Below are 15742 nucleotides of genomic sequence, written 5' to 3' on the forward strand. Positions count from 1 at the left end.
CGTCATCCCAGGTCCCTCGTCTCTCCATTATACCCTTGCCTTACCATTATTTCTTTGTATCTGCAACACTCTCAACTGGGATTAATCCAACTAGTGCCCCTTCTCTTTCTAGACATGACATGCTAAGTACTATGGAAGAAGATTGATAAATACAATTTCGGTCTTGTCTCAGCACCATTAAGCAGTCCTAAAATGTCCCTTGTCATTTTCTACCCCAGATCCCACAATGGATATTTTAAACCTGCATCGTTCTAGCCATTCTCACCCTCCTCTTCCCTTTCAGTCTCAGTATGTGACTCAACTTGCTTCCATGAAAAACTGAAGTTATGAGAAAGAATTTCTTTTAACTTTTTTTGATGCTCCTTATGTTTTGTCTACCCTCAAAGGAAAAGAAATCCCTCCTCCTTTTACACCCGAATTTTCTTCCTCAGGTCCTCTAGGATCAGACTTTGTTCCATGGATATTCTTCCCCTTCTTCTGGTCTCTGTGGTTCCTGTCTAACATATTCAGTGTTTCCTGACAACTGTGGGGTTCCGTTGCAGGCACATTAGTACTTATTTAAAAATTCAGACTTGGGGACCCTATTCCAGGCATACTGAATCAAAGTTCTTGGTTTAGGGCCCTTGGATCTATACTTTCAATGAGTTCTTCATTTGGGAAGTGCCATTAAAAGTTCTGTCTTGTTTTTGCTACTTCTAAACCATCTTCCATCTTAAAGTCAGAAAGCTATCTCCAAAATGTGACTGTGTTTAAATCATTGCATATTAAAAGCCCCTCAAGATTTTTGAGTTTTTATAAGGTTAAGGCAGGATATACACTAGCATATCAAAATAGACAGTTTGAAGAACTGAGAGTATTTACAAGGATATGGCAGTATCTGGGAAAAAGGGAGGGCCAGAGTAATGTCCAGGGCTGGCAGCAGGATGCCTGAAGGTAAAAACAAGGAGGGATTTCTTATCCAGAGAGACAGCGCTGCCTGACCAAACCTGTAATTAGTAGAGAGTCAACCAACCTGCAGGAAAGAGCGGAGGAAATAATACTCCACTTCCCCTTGCTTCCTCCCTCCAAATCCATGTTAGTGCTCCCTGTTGGGCGAGGGCAAGGCAGCAGTGGCAGTCTCTATTGGCCAGCCTTCATGGAACAGGACAGGAGGAGAAGGAGGGGAGTGGTTCTGGGAGGACGGAGGATGTGCAAACAGAAGTTACTCATCATGGTTTCTAACTAGTACTCCTGAGATAGGGCCATACTCTCATGCTGGTCCTGATGTTTCTCTCTGTCAGGCTTCCTCCTCCTGCCTGGAACCCTCCCCTGTGCTATTCTTTGGCTGTTCTTTAGTTGTGTTTCATACCTTTGCTTACATAGCCTCATTGTTTGGAACACTCACTCTGCTCTTGGGCACCTAAAAACTGCCAAACTTTCTGTAAAACCAAACCCAGGTGCTATAGTTTAGGTATGAAATGTCCTCCATAGGGCCATGTATTCAAAGCTTGGTCCCCGCTGATGCTGTTGGTAGGTAGTGGAGCCTTTGATAGGTGGGACCTTGTGAGTGGTATTAGGTCAGTCATTGGGGGTATGCCCCAACGTTTGTCCTTGTTCCCTGGCATGCTATGTGAGTGGTTTTGCTGTACCATGAATTTCTGTCTTGATGTCCTGCCTTGCCTCAGGCCAACTGATCACAGACTAGAACCTCCAAATGTATGAGCAATATGAACCTTGTCTCTGTAAATTAATTGCCTCATAAATTAATAAATTAATCGTGTTTTGTTATGGTGATAGAAAGATATCTAACACACCAAGTGACACCATCCCAGAGAAGACTTTTTCAGCCTACTCACCAAGTTGAACTGGCCACCACTTCCTTTGTGCTTTTATCGTAGCCCACACATAGGTTTTATTTATCTTTTTTTCCCTCTATCTCCTAGCCCTGCCCAAGTGCTTAACACACAGGTTGGCTGAGGAGATATTTAATAGATAATAAAGGAAGAGTGAATGAAAAGGTCTTAGAAACATCCACTCTTTACAGTTGAGAAAGTTGCAGCTCAGAGAAGCTAAATCACATCACTAAGTCATACCGTATGCTATATTTCAATATGGGTTTAACTGACTGCATTTCTCTACAATATCAGGCTGCTTTCTAGAGAAATACAAAACTTTAATGCTGTACAGATGTCCCCAAACAAAAATATAACAACACACAGAGCCCATTTTGCCCCGGCCCGCGGGGTCAGTAATTGGCAGAGCTCGAGAAGGGGAAGTACCTGGAAATGAGACAAGAGGGGCGCGGAAAGAAGGAGACCAAGCAAAGAGTTGTCAAGGTCTCATTTATTTGCAGATACAGGCAGTTTATAAAGGCAAAAACCGCAAAATTGTAAGAGGAAATAGTTAACCATAAACTTTGGGAGGAGAATGTAACAATAGTATAACACAATGTTACTATGTAACGGATCAGGTCACTTGTCTGCGCAAACCCGTTGTCATGGGTAACGACACAACTGTGGTGGTGGGGTGATCAGCGGGTCAACATGGAGGCTGTTTGGTTTTTACTTAGGACAGGCTAGCAGCTTAGTCTACCACATCTCCCCCTTCTCTATTATAAAAATTGAGGAAGAGATATATATCATGCAAGTCAATGAGGGGAGGCCATGTAGAGGGGTGTCAGAGAGGCAGGTTGTAGAGGAAAAGATGGCCTTGACATCTCGACAGAAGCCCCTGTCTTAGGTTGATCAGTCAGGCGTTGACTGTCTTACCCATCATTGGGGTCAACTGTAGCAAGAGAGGAGAAGTTTCTAGAAAAGTTCAGGGACATTCCAAGGCTCTCCAGTAACTGTGACTGTAAGGACTTGGCAATATTCTCTTTTTGAACCTCTCAGACGTCAGGCTTATCCTCTAGTCTCCATAGACATTCGGATTTGCAAGTAATTTTCCTCCTGATCGGCCAGATCAAGACGATGGTAATGGATTTGAATGGCTTTGGCTTGCATGGTATCTATCTGTTGTTTAATAAAGGCCGTAAGCCTCTTAACTATTAGAGGCCCGATGGTTAATAATATCAGGAGCCCTAATAGGGGCCCCAATAAAGGGAGGAGATAAGGTAGAAACCCATTGAGCCCAGTCCAGAGGGGGTTTTCGCATAATTCCCTTCTGCGTTTTTCTACATCTTCCTGTAAGGTTTTGATCTCATCCCTAACAATGCCAGACTTATTTGCATAAAAACAGCATTGTTCTTGGAGGGCAAGACAGATTTCTCCTTGTTCGGCAGTGAGCATATCTAAACCTCTTCTATTTTGAAGGACAACCTCTGCAAGGGAATCAATTTGATCTTGCAGATATTGCGTAGTATCAGACAAGGTTTGAACACCATCAATCAATTATTGAGACAATTTGGCATATTTGTGCAAGGAGACACCTAGGCCGGCGGTCCCAGTGCCAATGGCCGTAGAAATTCCTAGACCAATCATTAAGGGAATGAGCTGTACAGCCCGTTTGGGTCTTCCAGCTATAAAATCAAAGGTGGGAATTGGGACAGGGGTATCTCCTGAGATAATATTAATATTAGGTAAAACAGTAGCGCTTAAACATGTACCTGTCCAGTTTTGAGGTAAAAAGGAATATGCATAAGAATTTCCACAAACAAATACAAAGGAGTTTCCGGAACATAGGGCTGTGCGATCAACAATATTTTGACAATAACAATACTTAACAAAGGTAATAAATCCCACATCTATATCAAAACTATCATTTAAGGGCATACTATAAATACATTGGGGGGTAAAATTGTAAGGAAGAGGGGATTCCAAAACTATTAGAATAGGGGAAAAAATAGAGCAATTAGCTATATCAAAATCAAAACTAATATGAGGCAGGGGGATTGCCAAGGGAATGAATGGGCCCTGTTTAAGGCAGAGCCAACAATCCTGAACTAATGAGGGGTTGGTGATATTTAGAAGCTGGTGGGTCTGAATGAAAATATCAAGGGTGGCCCCATCCAATGCATCCTTTGTACCGGAATGAATATTGGCTAACGGATGATATCTAAGAGAAGGGACTTGTGCCTCAATGATTTGATCAATACGAGCTTTAACATATTTTCGTTTGGCCTGATCTTGGGGGCCATCCCCATCTGTGATGTAAACAGAGGGAGAGCGACGCCAATAAACTTTTTGTCCAACCTCTCCAGAACATCCGGCGGTCATGAGCTTATTGGTTGATCCAAGGACTTGGGGGTTATTAGACCAATCAATCGCCTCCAAGGCTAGCTGACTGCTCTTTGAGGAGGGTGGCAGTATACTATATTTTATCCCCTTGGGAGCATTCTTGGTATTGTTGATAACAGGAGGAATGCATGGATTCTTTAAAAGTGTGGCAAGGACATGGGGGGAGTCCGCCATCTGGGGATGGAGGGAGGGGTTTAGGTTTAGGGATGCATTTCCATTTAGATCCAGACTGATATAGAAGATAAGCCATTTTATCCCCACAATCCTGAGACTGATATATCCCAGTGGGGCGAGTATAACTCGAGAAAGTGCCTCCAAGGCATTGGTAGGGACTTCCTTGTTGTTGCTGAAGATGAAGCAGAGCTTTGCTGGGATTGCCAAAGCCTCCATATGAAGTTTTGATGAAGACCAGGGGAAGCAAGGATCGGAAATTCACACTTGAGGGCATTTTGGCCTTGGAAACCTAGAAAGGAAAAGGAGAGGGTCTCAGGGATGTAGGTCACCTGGACAAAAAGGTTAATTATCAAAAGAATCCATCTGTCTGAGAAATCTTTCAGGAAACCATCTGGCAGCCTTATTTGATGTATCATAGACACAGGCATGACCGTGGCCCCAAATGAGGACCGGACCTGGGCCATTCCAGGCGGCCGTAAGTGGATCCTTCCACATGACTTTAGCATATTGTTTGCTAGCCTGGGGATGCCAAAGGCGGTCAGCAGTTGATTTCCCATTGACATCCAAGGTGAGGAAATTAAGGACAAATAAGGCATGATGTAAAACATTTTTGGGGGAGCTGACAGAGGGATAAAGTGAGGTTGCTTTTAACTTATATAAGGTATTCTTGATGGACTGATGGGCTCTTTCAACAATACCTTGGCCTTGTGGATTATAAGGAATACCTGTGATGTGTAATATCTGTAATTGTTTACAAAAGTCTTGAAAATTTTTCCCAGTACATCCAGGGCCATTATCTGTCTTAATTGTAGAGGGCTTGCCCAGAATGGAGAGGCAGGCTAGGACATGAGATATAACATTTTTGGATGCTTCTCCTGCCGGAAGAGTGGCATAAATAAATCCACTGAAGGCATCAATTGTAACATGCACATATTTGAGCTTTCCGAAAGAAGGGATACGAGTTCCATCCATTTGCCAAATTTCATGGGGAACTAGCCCTCAAGGGTTAACTCCTAAATGGGGAGAAGGTAATTGAGTGACACAGTTTTGGCATTTCTTAACAATTTGTCTAGTTTGTTCTCGAGTAATTTTGAAAAGAAGGCGCAATGTATGGGCACTGAGATGATGAAGTGCATGGGCCTGTTGAGCTTGATTAATAGGATCTGGGTTGATGGAAAGAAATATTTGGGTGGCTCTATCGGTAACATTATTCCCCATAGCCAAAGGTCCAGGGAGACCAGAATGTGCATGAATATGTCCAATAAAAAACCGATGATCTCTCTGATGAATTAATTTCTGTAATTCTGAAAAAAGAGGTGTGGCATTGGTGGTGGGCTTAATATAAGGAACAGTCTCTAATAAGGGAATAGAGGAGGCCAAATAGGAGCTATCAGTATAAAGATTAAAAGGATCATGGGAACATTTTTTGAAAACTTATAAAACAGCATAAAGTTCTACTAATTGTGCAGATTTATAAGGTGAATGAATCTTCCAAGTAACATTATCAATAGTGAAGGCTGCGATTCCATTGGAAGAGCCATCAGTGAATATTAGACTAGCATCATCAAGTGGGTGAGGGGAAGTCCTTCGGGAAAAAAATTCTGGATGGATTTTGAAAAATTGGAGTAGTCTATCGGCGGGGTAATGATTATCAAGGATACCAGAAAAAGCGACAAGGGAAATGGTTCATTCGTTATCATTTTGCATCAACCATGATATTTGGGCTGATGAATATGGGAGAATAATTGTATCGGGTTTCTTACCGAAGATTTTTAGACTTTGTTCTCTGGCCAATCGTAAAAGTGTGGCGACCCATGAAACATAGGGAGTGAGAATTTTCTGAGGGGAAGTGGGCAAATGGAGCCAAAGGAGTTGTCCTTTTTTTTTTTTTTTTTTTTTTTTTTTCAGAAAATAGTGTATTTTGAAGATAATCATCAGAAACATGTTATAAAATTATTTTGGTGGCTCCCATTAGTGAACAAAGATCAGAATAAATTCTCTGAGCAGCTGCTTCTTTATTCACCAACAGGAGTGTATCCAAACTTAAAGGTTATATTTAATTATCTTTCAAGTTTTTTATTTGATCCTATAAAGCCAGGTTGTAGAAATCAACAATCTATTTGTATTTGACGTCATTTTGATCAAGAACATACAAACATCTTTGAACATTTAAGACAGACAAACATATAAGACAATTTTAACGAGTGCACTCAGATGGTTTTGGCCAATTGAATTATAAAATCTTTTGTTATGACTTGTCAAAATTTTTGCAGGTCAAAATTAACAGAGATCTCTTGTAGAATTAGGGTTAAAGGAATGAATACTCTTCTTGACTATAAATGTAAACCTTTAATAACAAACTTGGAATCACCAAGCAAACATAAATAAATGATTTCTATATACCTTCTCTACATATTTAGGCCTTTTGGTCTGGTATGTATATATATATATATATTTACCTGTTTTTTAACAAGATGAATATATAAAAACCTTTCATGTCAAAAGAATAACTTTTATAGCTTTCCTAATGTTTTTCTGTCTCATTTATTATAAACCTTCTATAATAAATTTCATCTTAAAGAATCCTTTTTTTTTTTTTTTTTTTTTCTGATTGTTACACTTTAAATTTGACTGGCTGCCAATAGAACAGTATTAACCTTGAGTTTTTATCAACAAAGTACAGAAAAGAGCAAGTTAACCTTATAATCACAATTCAAGAATTTGCAATGCACAAGAAATGTTTAAAGCACACCAGTTAAACAATTCAAATTGAAACAAAGATATATTTATCAAATAATTACAATTTATAACTTGATTTCTCTTGTAAAATCTCTTTCACAGATAGTCATATAAGAGGTTAGTATATTTCCTCCCTGAGGCCCCTTCCAAAGACAAACTAGGGAGTAACCCAGGGGATCTCACCATTTAGACAGAGGATTTTTATCCATTCATTTTCTTTTCGTCCCATTACTGGTGAGCTGGCCTCCGCGTCCTAGAAAGGGAACCCAGGAAATCCTGGGGGGGCGCGCCTTTTCCCTTCCAAGGAGGCAGACAGTCGCTTGCTCCAGTGGGAGTCGGATCGACACAGGGAGCGAAGCTTTCCATGAGAGAATTTAACCCCGTCATCATCCTCTTGCTCAGGGAAAAAAAAAAAAACCAATTTTAAAGTTAATGAGAAAACAGTTCAACAGGGCATTTTTGGAGCTTGATCCTCCCATCTTATTCCTAGGAATGAATGTAAGGTTAACACTCAACAGACAGGACACAGACAAGACACATAGGCGCCACAAAAGAAAAAGAACTTAGATTCTACCCAGAAATCCTTGTCAGGGAATCATTAAAACAATATTTGACTTTGTTCCAACATTTTTAATTTAATTAGATCCTTTTTCTTAACCCGAACTCCCCGCGCCCTGAGGGCGGACTTTAAGTCCTGAACAGAAACTACATACTAACCTGTTGTCCCATGGTTGGTGCTGCTCACTTACCTCGCAGGTCGCTTTCTCAGATGGGTGGGTCTGAGCGGACTTGCTATGCACAGTCACTTTCTCAGACGGGTGGGTCTGAGCGGACTGCTTATGCACAGTCACTTTCTCAGACGGGTGGGTCTGAGCGGACTGCTTATGAGTCGATCGGCCGATCTTCCGAGCAGCATCCACCAGGTGAAGACCCCGTGTCTCGAGCCCCACGTTCGGGCGCCACTTGCCCCGGCCCGCGGGGTCAGTAATTGGCAGAGCTCGAGAAGGGGAAGTACCTGGAAATGAGACAAGAGGGGCGCGGAAAGAAGGAGACCAAGCAAAGAGTTGTCAAGGTCTCATTTATTTGCAGATACAGGCAGTTTATAAAGGCAAAAACCGCAAAATTGTAAGAGGAAATAGTTAACCATAAACTTTGAGAGGAGAATGTAACAATAGTATAACACAATGTTACTATGTAACGGATCAGGTCACTTGTCTGCGCAAACCCGTTGTCATGGGTAACGACACAACTGTGGTGGTGGGGTGATCAGCGGGTCAACATGGAGGCTGTTTGGTTTTTACTTAGGACAGGCTAGCAGCTTAGTCTACCACACCATTTTAAGGAAGTGGTATAACTTACATAACTAGAGATTGAATGACATTTTTGATCAGGATCCAAAGCAGAAACTCCACTGAGAATGATAAGAAAAAGCTAAAGAATAGAGATGGGGAGAAATTTCTAGGTCTAGACTCCTGTTAATATCCAAAGAGTAGCGATTTAGGAATCACAGTTCTGGAAGCAGACACCAAGCATATGCAGTGAAATATTTCGGCAGAATCTCACCTAATTCTCCCTCTTTGTGAAGCCATGACTTGAACAAGAAGACTGATGGAGGCCATGGTTTAAGGAGTGTGCCTTCCCAGTTATGGAGTGGGGCCTAACCAAGAGCTCTCTGGGGTTGTAGCTCATTAGGGGTGCTAAAATATTACTAGAATATATTGGAAATAAAGTACCAGGTAAGTGTTTTATGGGCAACTCCTGAAATGACTGAGAAAACAGGAATTTGTCGCTTCTCATGGAAGTCTCTTTCCTTCAAGTAAAAACTGTTCAAGGCAGGCTCACCAGTGCTGGCCAGTCTCAGAGGAGGGAGAAGTATGCAACCGAAGGCATTAGACAACCAGCAAATGGTCCACTATCACTGTTAGGTACTGTCAACCAGTTGTGAAATGATAATGAATTTTCTTCTTATCTAAATTTTGAACAATTAAGATGCCTAGTTCAGAAAAACTATGTAATCAATCAATCACAAAGCCCTTACTTTTAAACATTGTGCTAGTTGGTAATTTTCTTAACAGAGGATCAGTTTTCATCCTCACCCCAACAAATACATGTTAGTGACTCTATTAAGAACATCAGTATAAGGGATACTCTAGGGCCTGATATTCTTCTTTCTGAACCCAAACCCTCTTCTACTGAATTCACCCCGTGGAGGAAGAGGTAGGCTTCCCTTTCCTTTCCAAGACATTGGTCTTCCCATGCCGCACATGTAGTGTTTTGTTCTTGTCCCTGAAATCTCTTAGCTGGCCCTTTCTTTCCCATCCCTTTATTATTTTGTCCATCTAAGGTCTAACTGGCCAGTTACTAGGTCATTTTCTTCCTAAGCATTTTCAACAGGTTGCTTCTTGACATGGAAAAACACTATTTTCAGCAAAATTCACAGGCTTTTCTACAATCCAATTTCTTTACCACTGAGCACTTTTGACCATTCCTACCATGCATGTTAATTGGGGAAATTTCCACCCTGGTCCTCAGACAGAATATCTGAGCTCATCGTTGCTTCTATGCCTTCATGTCCTGTTTCCCTAGTTCTGGGCCTCCCTCTACATTCAGGTTCAACTCCCTATTCTTGTTTTTCTCCTTATTGGTCAAGAGCAATCCTTTCCACTTGAAGATAACCTAGTATGTGCTGTGTGCCACTCACTGTTAGACATTTTATACCTATTACCTTAATCTTGGAGACAAATCTGGGAGGAGAAATTACTGTCCGGATTTCATAGACGGTCCCAGTGAAATTCAGAGAAGCTAAGTGGTTTGCCAAAATAAGATGACTAGTAAGTGCTGGAGCTGAGCCGTGGTCTGGAAGGTACTGTCAGTTCTGTGAAACTAACTCCATGTGCCAGGACTCAGTGTCCAACCTGAGTATGTCCTGTGCACAGACCTGCAGGACTGACAGGTGTTGGGCTGGCATCCTGCTTCTCTGATCCTCTCACACCCTGAGGCCACTAGAGCCTGGGATATGGCCAGTGATGCCACCTTGAAACTGGCTTATGGCTCTCCCTCCTTCTTCCTCCTTTGGAGTAAGGAGTTCGTTGCCTAGGTTCTTCTTTGTGACTTTTTGCTCTTCCCCTACCCCCACCTGCCTGCTCACCTGGGCTGTCCTTCTCACCCATGCCTGGTCATGTAAGAAAGCCTTCCTCTTTCTTTGCCTCCTCATTTCTCCCTTCTCCTCTCTCTGTTATCATGTATTTGGTTCTCTTCCCTCTCCATTATATTAACTCTTGTTTTTCCATTTTTGTCCTCTATTTTCACCCATTTAATTCCATTGAGAAGCTCAGAGCAAAAAACAAAAACCTGAGATGGTGTCTGCACAACAGAGCTGTGTTCCAGGCCTCTATTCAGGAGATTAGGAGTCATTCTGCCCAGGATTTGCTCCCAGCTCTACCACTTTATTATTTGGACAAATGGTTAAAACTCTCTTCCTCAATTTGCTCACCTGTAAAATGTGTATGAAGCCAAAATACAATGGGGTTTAATGTTTGGCTGTTATATCAGATAGGGTTCACTAAAGGAATAGCATGAAGATATATATGATTTACAAGGTATACTTAGAGAGGTTGCCTGAAGAGTCAGGGGTGAAAGAATGCAAAAGGGCTATCTGCATGCTGCAGAGCAGAGTATCATCGAGTCGAAGGTCTGGAGCTCACTGCAGAGTCCCCTGGGAGTGTGTATCAGGATGCTGAAAAATCTGTGTTGGAAGATTGAGGAGTTCATGCCAGAAGGCTGAGTCTGCCCTGGAACGCTGAGGCGTCACACTGGAAGCCTGGAGATGGACGTCCAAAGATGATGGTGAAGACTGGAGCTCCTCGGAAGACACAAAAACAGAGACTTCTTTCTTTTTTCCTTTTTTATTCCTTTCAGGCTACAAGCCTATTGTTTGGTGCCACCCACACTCAGGGAGGGTCTTTTCAGTGAGTGAGTCATCCAGACACACCCAGAATTATGCCAAACTAATCTGTTAGCATCTCTTATTCATGTTGACACCACAGTTAACTATCACAGCTATTATTGTGTGACTTTGTATTTAAGATGTTTGTAGATGGCCCATAATATCTACATCTTACCTTCCCTTTTTTATCACTTTACTCAAATAGTAGTGATTTTAGTTACAGTTTTGGTTATGTGCTTGGCTCTCCTCAGTATTTGAGGTGTTTTTTTTTTAACCTCTATAGACCTAAGCTTACAAACAGCTAATTTCTGCCATGTTTTCATTTATTTCTTTATTCTTTTACCAAACAACCCAGTTTTTTTTCTCTAGCAGCAAGTGACATTTGTGCTATTTTCATTATGTTGTGTTCTTGTAATTGCAATAAGAGTTTACTATTCTTGTTTCTTATGTAATGACAGAGTTAAGCGAATGTGACCTGATATCATCTTGTAGCCCCCCTCTCTGAACTCTTTCCAGAAGTATACACTCCCCCACTCCCAAAGCTCTGGGGAGCAGCATGGGCACACCTGAAGATCCTGTGCTGTCGGAGGAGAGGTCTGGCATCACCTTCCCTCATTAATAACTGGGACTCCTCTTCTGGTACGTCCAGCTTCAGAGCTTCTTCCAGGAGTCCCCCTGCAAATCCACTCCCTGCTCCAGTGAGCACCCAGAAATCTTGCTTCTTTCTTCATTATCTTTTTGTCCAGTTTATCAAGTTTCTTTCCCAATGAGTTCATTATAATTTATCTTTAAATGAAACTTCTGGCAAATCATTTTTTCCATGTCATTATTTAAGTTTTTGTAGACTAGCTTAGGACACTAACCAGTATTTATATTACCTTTCCTATGGGCAAACATATTTGAATTCCAAATAACTGAACTTACGAATTTCTAAGTGATAAGTCTGAAGTCATATGGAGCTTAATGAGGATTAGAACTTGTCAGAAATGGCTTCATGAAAATTTAAGTCTTGAGTTAGATCTTGAAGGATAGATAGGAGGAGGTCAGAAAGGGTAATATTTCCATGGAGGAGTGAATACACAGAAGCAGAATTAATAGAGCACAGCGAAGAGGAGTAGCAAGGAGAAACATATTTGGAGAGTTTTTATTACTCAATAAATAGGAGCCAACTGATTAATCTCTCTTGTTTCCCCTTTCCTCCTGCTTTAATGCTTCAAATCAGCAGTGGCAACACTGGGCATATCTGTTACTCTTATCTGTAATAGCCATGGCAGATATTAATAATCAACTTTTGGGTTTTTGTCATTGTTTGTGTTTTTGTGTGGTGCCAGGAATTAAACCCTGGGTCTTGTACATGTTAGGCAAGTGCTCCACCATTAAACTACATCTCTAGCCAGATGCTTTTGCTTTTGATGAGTCCACATAAGTCCTGGAAGTCCTTATAATGCAGCATTCCAATCAATTCTACCAGTTGATCACAGTTGAGTGCAATATGAAATGAAATTACTGTTTATATCCTGGATTTAGCCACCTGGTCTTTTTTGTCTTTCAGTGGTACTGCTTTATGAGGCACTTTATTAAGTAAGAAATATAAATAATCATTTATACCAGTGCTGATATAATTGTTCAGCTACATTGTAATACTACCTTGCTAGGATATACATTTCATAGTGAGACTCCAAAGCCCTTTCAACTTATGTTTAGATACATGTACTTTAGAAAGGAAGATGACATACATTTATTTATGTTAATTGCTTTATTGCTCCAGATCCCAGTTTTGCATTGATCCAGTTTGCAGAGCTTGGAATTAATTTTCTTTTCTTTTCTTTTTTTTTTTTTTTTTTTTTTTTTTTTTGGTACTGGGGATTGAACTTGGGTCCTTGAGCATGCAAGGCAGGCCAGGGAACTGAACTAAATCCCCAGCCCTTGGAATTAATTTTCTAAAGAACAAGTTTTAGAATACTAAATAAGGCAAGTATATTAAAAATCTCTTGTAAAATAGACAGTTTACTTCTTTTTTTTTTCAGCTTTAATTGAGTTTATTGGTACATTTTAGGGATACAGTACAGTTACATTCATTGTTGGGCTCTTGTACCTCTACATGACAAGTCTTGGACAGTTTACTTCTTTACAGCACGGGTCTGCATGTAGTATTTTCCACAAAGTCAGTAGCATCTCAGTGCCTTGTTCCTATGAATTATCCTCTCTGCCTGCCTTCTTCCCCTTTTTCTCTTGGCTTAATTCTTGTCTTTCACGAACTGGTACAAGAATAATCATCCTTCTTATGTGATCTTTCTTGAATCTTCATCCACTATCAAAGTTAGCCTGTTTCTTCTCTTGATTGTATAGTACTTTGTTTTTGAACCTTTGGCAGAATGGCTAATTAGTTGAGGACAGGCCCACCACCTCCCAACTCAACTGAGAGCCCTTTCAGGGCAACATGTTCTGTGTTCACTTTCTCCTCCCCACCGTCTGTTACACTGTAGCCACCAGATGTTTCCTTTCTGAACAGTTGACCTTAATGGGACATTTTTGGTACCAGCCATAAATCATTTTGCAGTACTGGGCTAGTAGAATTTTTATTTTGTTCAAACATGCTAATGTTCACACTGGCTTATTTGAGGAAGCTTAATCAGTGAAAAATTTGATGACAAATACCTAAATGTGGATTTGGGGAGCCATTCATCTTGGGAGATTGAGTACTTCTACTGACTAAGGTACTGGCTTGCTTTCTTTTGCAGTCTCAGTGCTATGCAGGGAAAGCATTGGTATCGGTGTCTATGTTTCAAGCTGAGCCTGCATTGGTTTGAGTAAGGGGAGTGTTTGGATCATGACTGGGAATATGTGTGTCATGAGACAAATATGCTGGCATTTCTCTCAGAACAATAGGTGACATCCTCTTCCTGAGTGAGGTGGGAAAGAGGGAGTTGTGGGAGGCCTGCACCATGACCTGGAGTGAAGGGGTGACATTCAGAATGTGTCTGGCTGCTCAGAGTTCCCTTCCTCTTGAGCGTCACTCTTTGCCTCACTTTTCCCTGTGGGAAATGGGTGAGAGTCAGTGGAATTATTGTCCATAGAAAATAGTCAGTGGTTATTTCCTGTGAGTCAAGTACCATGCTGAACACAAGAGCTCATGTGAACCTTTCCAGGAGCTGAATGAAGCAGTAACGTTAGGATAGGAGGAAGTGATGGCTTGATGGCAGAGGTTGAGTGACGTGCTGAGGGTTGATGTTAGTAAATGGAAAAATCTGAGCCATTGATCCAGGTGTTTTTTGCCATAGAACCTATGGGGTTTTTGTTTGTTTGTTTATTTTCTGATTTTGTTACTGGGTTGTTTTTTTTTTCTTTTTTGGCTTTTTGAGATAGGGTCTTGCTATGCAGATCAGGCTTGTTTTGAACTCACTGTGTAGCCCAGGCTGGTCTCAAACTCTTGGTAATCTTCATGCTTCAGCCTCCTGAGTGCTGAGGTTACAGGCTTGCACTACCGTGCCTAGCTAAGCCTATTTTTTTTTTTAACCACCACACTTAGCTGTCTCTGGGGTGTTCATGAGAATGTCATAAAAGAACTAAGTAAATAAAAGTGTTGGGAATATCCTTACTAGAGAGAGTATTCAGTAGGAGTTAATAAATATAACATTTATTTTCTTGAGAGAATTCTCCACCTGTAGCAAAAACAGATGCTGTAAAACTGTACTGTGGTTGATATGATTTTTGATAACTCAAGATCTTTTGAATCCAGTGACACCTGCATTATTGACAAGTGATTTCTTAGGCACTACTGCCTTCCATCACAAGGTCAGAGGACAAAGATTTATTTATGGTTAGTGGCACCAATGTGAGTTTGAACATTTGCGAGTTATGCTGCCTTTTCTGAACCGTACATTGTTGTCTTTTTTTCCTACCAGTAGGTGGAAATAGAACTGAAGCTTTCAGCACTTGCTCTTTCAGCTGAATCCTGGCAGGCTTCCTTTAATTTCTGCCTCAAAGGGAAAAAGAATAAAGGAAAGAAATCCTCAGGAGTTCAGAGTATACAGTTAGAAGATCACAGAGTGGACAGTTAGAGGATTGCAATTATTTCCAGTCCAATGATGGGATAATGATTTTAGCCTCTTAGAGGCCAGGGTGCTGGAAGCAGCTGCTGGCAGCTGTGGTGTCCTGTGGGCTCTGCTGGCCACTGTCCCTGAGTGAGGGCCTTTCCCTGTGCTGAGCCACACATCTGTTTTCAAGACTTTTCCTCTCAGCTTTAAACTTTTGCCCTTACTAATAAATTGTATATCATGTTTATTTCCAGAAACCATAATGATGAAATAATAATTTATTCAATTGGAACAGTATACAAATAGATAAAGTAGAGGATAAATACCTGCTTCTCATGATGCCCTTACTTTTCTAATCTATTAATACTTTTTTGCATAACTCTCCATATTTTTTCTGTAATATAAAATTACTATCTGTTAAAATAAAGTTGGCATATAAGGCACACATATGCAAATACTGAATAGTATCTCTGGTGTGAAAAACTGAAATAGTACTCAACATCATAATGGGACAATTAGCAAATAGGGAGAAAAGGACCAAAAGTGTAGGGACAGTGAGAAGGATAGGGAAGGGGGGATAAGGGAAAAGGAAAAAAATATGAGAAAATGTGAAAATGGAATTAAAGTGTTTG

The 15742-nt window shown here is 40.9% G+C and overlaps 1 protein-coding gene across 1 annotated transcript; it reads right to left on the bottom strand.

The window, feature by feature from the left end:
* Nucleotides 1-2353: 2353 nt before the first annotated feature.
* On the bottom strand, nucleotides 2354-8176 carry LOC104867655 (syncytin-1-like). The gene is given in 2 exon segments (XM_019208669.2): nucleotides 2354-4677; nucleotides 7877-8176. A coding segment is annotated over 1 exon segment (1725 nt). The 5' UTR covers nucleotides 4605-4677; nucleotides 7877-8176; the 3' UTR covers nucleotides 2354-2879.
* Nucleotides 8177-15742: the final 7566 nt, after the last annotated feature.

This window comes from Fukomys damarensis, unplaced genomic scaffold (genome assembly GCF_012274545.1).
Source record: "Fukomys damarensis isolate Sample0158 unplaced genomic scaffold, DMR_v1.0_HiC HiC_scaffold_20, whole genome shotgun sequence".
Lineage (NCBI taxonomy): Eukaryota > Metazoa > Chordata > Mammalia > Rodentia > Bathyergidae > Fukomys > Fukomys damarensis.